The sequence below is a fragment of the Papaver somniferum genome, chromosome 10 (genome assembly GCF_003573695.1).
Source record: "Papaver somniferum cultivar HN1 chromosome 10, ASM357369v1, whole genome shotgun sequence".
Classification (NCBI taxonomy): domain Eukaryota; kingdom Viridiplantae; phylum Streptophyta; class Magnoliopsida; order Ranunculales; family Papaveraceae; genus Papaver; species Papaver somniferum.
The window spans coordinates 156,735,492-156,744,468 of NC_039367.1; the positions used below are offsets into that span (position 1 = coordinate 156,735,492).

General features: G+C 37.5%; 1 protein-coding gene across 1 annotated transcript; it reads left to right on the forward strand.

Annotated features, from left to right (window-relative positions):
• The first annotated feature begins 5,536 nt into the window (after window positions 1-5,536).
• LOC113316653 lies at window positions 5,537-6,163 on the forward strand. The gene has a single exon (XM_026564806.1). It carries the CDS (start codon window positions 5,537-5,539, stop codon window positions 6,161-6,163), a length of 627 nt encoding a protein of 208 aa, XP_026420591.1.
• Window positions 6,164-8,977: the final 2,814 nt, after the last annotated feature.

The window sequence follows — 8,977 nt, forward strand, 5'->3', positions numbered from 1 at the left end:
ACATACTAAAATCGATTAAATCAAATCAAAACAAGTGTAGGAATTTTATTAGTAGATTACTCTAGGAAAAAACAAGTGTTATGGCATATGCCCAGAGAAAGACAGTACACTAAAAAAATAAGAGGACATCTCGACTACTTTTGAAAGTCATCGCAAGACTAAAAAAAAAGGAAAAAAAGCAAAACCAATCAACTGTGAAAGGAGAGGCTCAGGCCTCATCGCAAGACTAGACTGTGAATGGAATCAATGTGAAAGAAAGTGGTGGTTTGATCAGATAAAAAAGCCAATGGAGGTTTTGGAGATTACGGGCTAATCCCAACTCGTCGATGGACTGAGCTTCTCCTCACCCTTATTACCAACTCCTTGGCATTGGCAATAGGTAGTCCGGTAAACATTCTTATAAACCGATTTAGCTTATTTAATTTTTCCGATGTGGGATTATTAAATATGGTAATTATTAATTAATCAATGGTACTCTCTATTCGGGTCTTGTCTTCACGGCCCTCTCTTAGTTAATTCACAGGCCCAGTTAACATAATGTGGCCCGGATATTAATTGTGTTCCTCTTGTTTTTAACCTGACCGTTAACTTTTGGTACAGGTTTTCTTTTTACTTTTTGGTGATCTTTTCATTTTTGTGTTCTGGAAAAATAAAGTGTATTAAGTTTCTGAACATAAAAACCCTTCTGAGATGATTGTTGCTTTATAGAATCGGTATGCTTTCAAATCCGAACATAAACTACTAACTAAGCTTGGATGATGGTTTAGAATGTAAATTCAGTATTTGCTGTTGTGATGTGGATGATTCTTAAGATCACTTTAACGGATGATTCACTGCTAAAAAGTTGGGACACTTCCAGGTGAGTGCTGAAGCGAACACGTCAACTTCATTATACATGTGCCATTATGACACGTTATGCTGTCTAAGCACAAATTTTATGACTACCACGAACATGATGGTCGCCTCCGCTGACTACTAACATATATACTTCATTACCGGCATACGTTGGTGTACAATGAATTATGTATATATGTTTCAAAACATCACTTCTGCTCAAAGAATCACCTAAGCATTACTGTTATTTTGCAGGGTTCAAGGTTTTGAGTTTGTTTTTAATTTATTATGGGCAAGAAGGAGAAGGAGAAGAAAAGCTCCGTATCAAATCACATTGTACTTGCAAGTCGTCCTAAGCAATGTAAAGATCTGTTATGTTTGAAATATGGCATGCTGAATTTATCAATCGTCTTTCAGGAACAATATGACCAATCATACTAAGCGCGCACTCACCATTGATGCTTTGAAGATGGGGTTTTTAAGTGCTTTGGGTTTGATTATTGATAAATCATTTTTTTCTTGCTTAGCTTTTCCTCGTAGATAAATACTGTATATTTTTCTGCTGCGTACCTGAGTTGTTCAATCGAATTTTGCAGAGTTAGCCTTACTGGGATATTCCATTCTTGAACATTTGTTAAGAATCAAGTAGTGAAAACAAATCATTATAACATCTTTTATTTTGGTATCTGCCATTTGAGTTTTTGGTTTTGGCAGAATGGAAGGATCTCTCTCCCTATCTCCACAAGTTCTTTAGTTTTTTTCAATTTATTCTGGAAAGGTTTTGGCTCGGCTATGCGTTATATTTGTTCTGCGAAACAGTGAAAATGCAATCAGCTCAAAAAAAAAAATGTTGTGATTTACAGTAATGGAAAATTTTAGAAATGCTCTTCACAAAATCATACATACTGACATCATAACTTTATATAAATCATTGTGAACTGTTCAAATATATTCGAAATGTTCACCCTAACAGAGAACAGGGCCTCGTGCGCATGGCATGCACCCTAGCTAGACCTTATGATCAACACGACTGGTTGGAATATTCATTAGTAACTATCGGGAGGGGAATGCTACATCTTCTTTTTCCTCTCTCCTCCTTCCTCTCTGACTTGGTTTTTGTGCCACCGTTTCTCCCTGTTCATCTTCTCCGGCCATTCTAGCTTCAATCTATCATCAAATCTGTAATGTATCTATGCATTTCATTGTGATTCAATATCTATGGGAGAGAAAAGTACGATTAGGGTTTAAAATAAGTCCTATGAGGTCATTGTTTACAGAGATGATGGAGAGGTAACAGTTAGGATTACCGAGAGATCCAGGGGTTTTACAAACGAGTGTTGGCTACCTTTTCGTGTTGCTGAATGGTTGCTCAACATTATCACTGAAGCAAGTAAAGCGGATAGGGTTTCAGGTAAACCAATACACTGGAGAAATTCATGGGGTAGTGCTTCTTCGGTCGTAATCATCGAGAGCAGTAATGATCGAGGAAGATTGCTTGCGATGATTCGTTTACGGGTAATCTAGGTGAGAAACCTCATCATGTTACAGAGCCCAGTCGTAGTTTCTCAAAGGACAACACAATCACAAATTCTTGGTAGACCACAATCAAGCTGGAGGGATTCAGAGTATTTTGGGTCCAATTCCTAAATTGATGAACTTCCCGATGGCCAGTAACAACGAAATATCACCCCTGCGTTCTAGGTTTTCAGCTCCTACTTCTCTTTCTCTTCCAAATATGGCCAATCAAGCAGTGGGTGATGGGAATTTTAAGGACTGTTCATATGAGGAGTTACCACTAACTCTCATTGAGGAACTTAGTTCCCCCATAGATGCCCAACCAATTCAACAATTTCCTCTAGATTACTTCACTGATGCAGATGAGGCTTTGAGCATTGGAGAAGAAGAAGCTGAAGAATATTTGGATACAGTTAGTGAGGGGTGGAGGATTATTCAGAGGTGAGTAAGTTAACAGGAGAAAGGAGATTGGTTCAACAACAAAGCTTTTTTAATCATCAAAAGGAAGCTATGTGTAGAGCAGTAGCTACTGTTGCGTCTTTAATGGGTCTACCAAGTAAGGATCACCGATCTTTCTTTGAAGATAGAATTATGAAGGCTTTTGGTGAGGCGGGTAGACCTCTACAAGCAAGAAATCCGTCAAATGTCAATATAGGAGGAATTTCTGATGACTCCTTGGAGGGAGTAAAGCTGCTTCTTGAAGGAGGCGATGAAGACGAAGAGAATGATTGTGATACTACCTCACCAATTCCGAAGGGAAGCGACGGTAAGAATAGTAGAGAACTTTATAGGATTGCATCTTCCCTGCAGCAGATTGAACTATCAAGCACCAAAGAAGAGAGACGTAAGAAGGCCAGGGAAAGCAAGTTTAAATGATAAACAAAATTATCAATTGGAACGTACGGGGTTTGGGGATGTAAACAAGAGAATAGTGGTTAATTCGGTTCTTCTCAAGTGGCGTCCATACAGGGACGGAGCTAGGACTTAAAGGTTGTGGGGTCGAAAAAAAATTTCTAATATTCACAATTTTTTTTTAACTGAATCAAAATCGTCTGTTTAAATTTTTTTACCTTCGTACAAGTTCCACTGCAATTTAGTATTCGGACACAACCATCAAGATATATATGAAGTTCCAAAAGCATTTTTAGCACAACTTCCTCCTCAAGAAAGCAAATTACAGGACTGGACTATGCTTTGCATATGCGAACTTTATCCTTTGGATCCAGGGTTGAGATACCTGCAACAAAGACAGAAGGAGTTCAAAAACATGACTGTCAAACGAGCTAGCAAGCAAACTTATTCCAACTAATATACTTATATATAGAAATGTAAAGCTTACCATTTTCGCCAAAATAGATGAACTCATCCCACCAACCACAACATGAATCTAATAGGAAAAATGTAAATTAGACGTAACATCTCTTTTCCAAAAAGTATTATATATATATATATTAACAAAAAAAGGATCTTGTAATTGATTTGTCTGATAGACAATATACATCTGTAATTACATCAACTGCAAAAATCAAAAGATCCATAACCATAAGTCTGCCCAAAAGATGGAGCAAATAAATCATTCATGTAAACCCAACCTGATGCTAATTAATCTATGTTATATCATCTTCCCCATTTGACATTGTATACGCAAGTACCAACCTACAGCCTCCCCCATTTCTTGTACTTTAGTTTGTAAAGAAGAAGCAAGTTCACCAAGTTCATTTGTACTGCCACCACCTCGTTTTGAAGGCCATGATAAATCAACTGTCGCCTTCCTTTTGTAATACCTCTCCATCGACAATTGAGTTTTCATAGATCACGGAATTGGTTGCATAAACCTACATTGATGCTTCAATTAGAACATTGTAAATAAACAAAATCTACAAATGCAAACAAAACAAAAGATTGATGCTTCAATTAAAAACAATATGAATTAAAAAAAAAAATACTGAGAAAACCCTAAAAATTCAAATAAAAGACAAGGGTCTGATTACTTATGGATTAATGAGTATTTTAACGAATCTCACTCTAGTTATGTGAACTGTGATTATAGTTATAGAGAAGACGAATTTTGCTTTTGATTAAGAAAAAAATAAAAACCCTAGCTTGAAAATATCCAAATCGAACTAAACGATCGTATATATTTCTGAATTAAAATTAGAATAAAAAAGAAATCATGGTGATGAATGTACCTTAAGCGTCACCTTTAACTGATTTGTGATCAGTATCATCAGCTAATAATCTCATGCGGAAGAGATACACAGTTACAGAGAAGAGAAGATTCTCTTTTTTCTTTTGTTGTAGTCTGCAAAGAGATAATGTCGGTAACACGGGAAGATAAAGAAAACTAAGCTAATAATAAAAATTATCAGTTTAACTTTGACCTCTTAGAAATGGTAAGACTTCAATTATGCGATTTATATTTGCACCCACAAGACTCTATTATTACAGAAAAACCAAGCCTAATCTTATTAAATTTGAAATTTCAGTGGGTGCAAGCTCACCCATTTGCGCTCACATGCCTCCGTCCCTGCGTCCAGATGTGGTGCTATTGCAAGAGACAAAACTTGAAGTCATCACAGATCAACTTATAAGGGAAATTTGGAGTTCGCAAGATATAGGCTGTCATTACTTACCGTCTCAAGGAGTATCAGGAGGAATGTGTATATTATGGGATAACAGCAAGCTAGAAGTTTTCGACACTCTAGAGGCAAGTCACACCATTTCTTGTGCTTTTCGCTCTAGAATCAATCAATCTGAGTGTTTTGTTGCTTCGGTTTATGGACCTCAAGAGCGAAAAGAAAGACGAAGGTTGTGGAGAGAACTTGGGGATGTCATGTCTCTTTGGGATGTACCAGGGGTTCTTGGAGGCGACTACAATGTTACTAGGTTTTTAGAGGATAAAAATAGAGGTAATCGAATCACTAGAGCAATGCAGGACTTCAACAAATTTATGAACAATTTGGATCTAGTGGACTTGCCACTTACCGGTGCAAAGTATACGTGGTCTAATTTTCAGGAATTTCCTACTTGTAGTCGTATAGATAGATTGATCATTAACAAAAAGTGGGATGAGTATTACCCTGGCACATATCAATTGGCGAAACCTCGTCCAACTTCTGATCACACTCCAATTTAGCTTTCAACCTCAGCAATAAACACTGGGCCAAGACCTCAGAGATTTGAGCTAATGTGGCTGCAAGATGAGAGTATTAAAGAAAGAATGCAACAATGGTGGCAGGACCATCACTTCACGGGGAATCCGGGATATGTTTTTTGCAAAAAGTTACAAGCGGTGAAAGGTGATTTGCGAGATTGGAACTTACAAACCTTTGTCAGAGTAAACAGGATTAGGGATGAGCTGTTAGTACAAATTAAAGCGTTTGATGAGAGGGAGGCACAAGGGGTTTCTACAGTGGAAGATAGTTTTGAAAGGGTGAACAAGAAGGCTGACTACTTGAAATGGGCTAACCTTGAGAGCATAAGAATGAAGCAAAAGACTAAAAACCAGTGGATCATTGAGGGAGACCATAATACTTCTTTCTTCCATAGGTATGCTAACAATAGAAGAAGAGCTAATACAATTGGCAGTATCAGAGTGGATGGGGATGTTACTGAGGAACAATCTGTAATAGCAAGTCACATTCAAGATTTCTATATAAATCTTTATAAAGAAGACCGTAGCAATAGACCTTTTGTAGAAGATTTGGAGTTCTCAGCTATCTCCGTGGAAGAAAGTACAAATTTGGAAAAAAGGATTACGGATGAGGAAGTTAAACAAGCAATGCACGAAATGAAGTCTAACAAGACGCAATGACCGGATGGCTTTCCGATTAAGTTTTATGTGTTCTTTTGGGAGGTTATTAGAGTGGATTTTATGAGAATGGTTAATCACTTTGTCGATACAGGGTTCTTAGATTGGAGGGCGAACAACACATTTATATCTCTTATTCCAAAGAGAGAAAATGTTGAAGACGTGAAGGACTTCCGACCAATTAGTCTCATCAACACATCTTATAAGATTATCACCAAAGTATTATCATCTAGATTGAAGAAATTTCTCCCCCAGATTATTTCTGATGCTCAAAGTGCATTTGTGGCGAATAGACAAATTGTGGATAGTATTCTGCTGGAAAATGAGAGTATGGATTCGAAAATAAGAGAAAATACTCATGGTTGGGTTTTCAAGATGGATGTTGAAAAGGCCTGCGATAAGGTCAGCTGGCACTATCTAGATCAAGTAATGGCAAAGATGGGGTTTGGTACAAAGTGGAGGAGATGGATTTTCTCTTGTATCTCAACAGCCCATTTCTCTATATTGATTAATGGGACTCCTGGGGAACTTTTCACAAGTACAAGGGGCTTGCGACAAGGTGATGCACTTTCTCCTTTCCTATTTACAATAGTTATGGAGGGGTTTTATAAAATGATTATGAAGCTTGAGTCTCAAAGATTGATTGAAGGGTTTAAAATATCGACCCATGGAACATCAGTGACGCATCTTTTGTTCGCAGACGACACGGTAATTTTTCATCAGATAAACCTGCTCATATTCTCAATATTAAAGCTGTGTTCATGTGTTTCGAGCTGGTTTCTGGATTGAGTGTTAATCAATTAAAAAGTCAGGCGTTTGGTCTAGGAAATCCAACTTCCCAAGACATAATATCCACAACTATTGGGTGTATGCGGGAACAACTTCCTTTATCTTATTTAGGCATGCCAGTTGGGTCTCCCTACAGAAGTAAGATCCATTGGGATCCCATTATAGAGAGAACTGAGAAGATGTTGCAAGGTTGGGTAAGGGTTTATCTCACGTACGGAGGAAGATTAGTGCTAATACAGAATGTTCTAAGTACATTGGCTATTTACATGATGTCGGTGTTCTCAATGCCAGCTTCGGTGGCAAAAAAATTGAATAGTCTTATGCGCATTTTTTTGTGGGGAAACGGTGCTGTCAGCAAGAAGATTGCTTTGGTTGCTTGGGATTCAATTTGTACGGAAAAGGAGCATGGGGGATTGGGGATTAGGAATCTCAAATTGTTAAATGATGCATTGTTGTGCAAATGGTTATGGAGATTCTCAAGAGAAACAAGAGCTTCTTGGAGGATAATGGTGGCTCAAAAATATGGTGTGGACAAGAATGGATGGGATGCCGTAGGGACTAAGATGACATATGAGAGGGGTGTCTGGAGAGGGATTGCAAATAGGATTGAGATTCTTAGAAATGGGATTCAGTACAAAGTGGGGAAAGGGGATAAGGTTAGATTTTGGTTGAATAATTGGGTGGGGGAAGAGACCTTAAAAACTCTTTTTCCTAATCTTTTCGAAATGTCCCGGAAAAAAAATAACTTTGTGATTGAATATTATCATATAGACCCAGAAGGGAGGGTAGTGTGGAACCTCGATCTGAGAAGACGACTAACTGATTTCGAAATTGAAGAAGCTACTGCAATTTCTGTGTTGCTAGAAGCTGCCACAATTAGCAATGAAGACGACTCAAGAAGTTGGAAATGGGAGAAGGATGGACGGTTCACAGTAAAATCTTGCTATGAGCAGTTGTTGGCTAGGGAACAAGAAGCTATCATGTTCCCTAAAGAGGCAGTTTGGAATTCTAATGTACCAACAAAAATTTCCTTTTTTATATGGCTGGTACACCATAATTCCATACTTACTCAAAATGTTCTTCAGCAAAGAGGAAGGAAATTAGCCAAAAGGTGTTACTTGTGCAAAGCCGATACAGAAACAATCAATCATTTATTCTTACATTGCCGAATTACTCGGCCAATTTGAAACCATTTCTTTTCAGAATTTGGGGTGCTGGGAGTACAAAGGTATGATATCATACATGCCTTCGACGAGATAAAAACCCGGAAGTTCTCGATGGCTGGAAATTACATGTGGGAGTTGCTTCCATATGCAATCTGCTGGATACTTTGGAAGGAGTGAAACAATAGATGTTTCAATGGTATAGCAAAAGACCAAGAGAGGATTATTTTGGATATCAAAGCCGTTTTGTTGTATTGGTCAATTCCAATAAAACCTTTTAGAGGTTTTAGATTTCAGGATTTGGTATTTAAATGGGATGATCTGATGCGAAAGTAGAGCTGCCCTTTTGTTTGCCGTTGTTAGGACCTTGTTTTGATTTTTTGTTGTCTCTAACATCTTGTTTTTCCCTTCTTTTCTTTTGGTTGCATGGCTGGTATGTCCAGCAACTTGTAATCACTCTTATTCTTTTATTCTAATATACTACTATAGTTTTGCCGATCAAGAAAAGAAGAATATTCATTAGTAACGTAAAATTCCTTTAGCTTTATTAGCAAGTAATAAAATCCCATCAAAATAAGGATTAACTAAGGATAGTCATAACCGGATACTGATCCTATTTCTTTTGTAACTCGTGTTTTTATTGTATAAAATACTCAACGTAACCCCATCCTTAGGTCATACCATTCTCCAAATGTTCTCTTTTAGTCTTTTCTCTCTAGCTATTCTATTATCTCAGATCATCAAATTCGTTTAAGAAGTTAACTAGAAATATGTTGAAGTCATCGTCAGACGTTGTGTGTTTCGGTGAGATGTTGATTGATTTTGTGCCAGATGTTGCTGGTGTATCATTAGCTGAATCACTTGG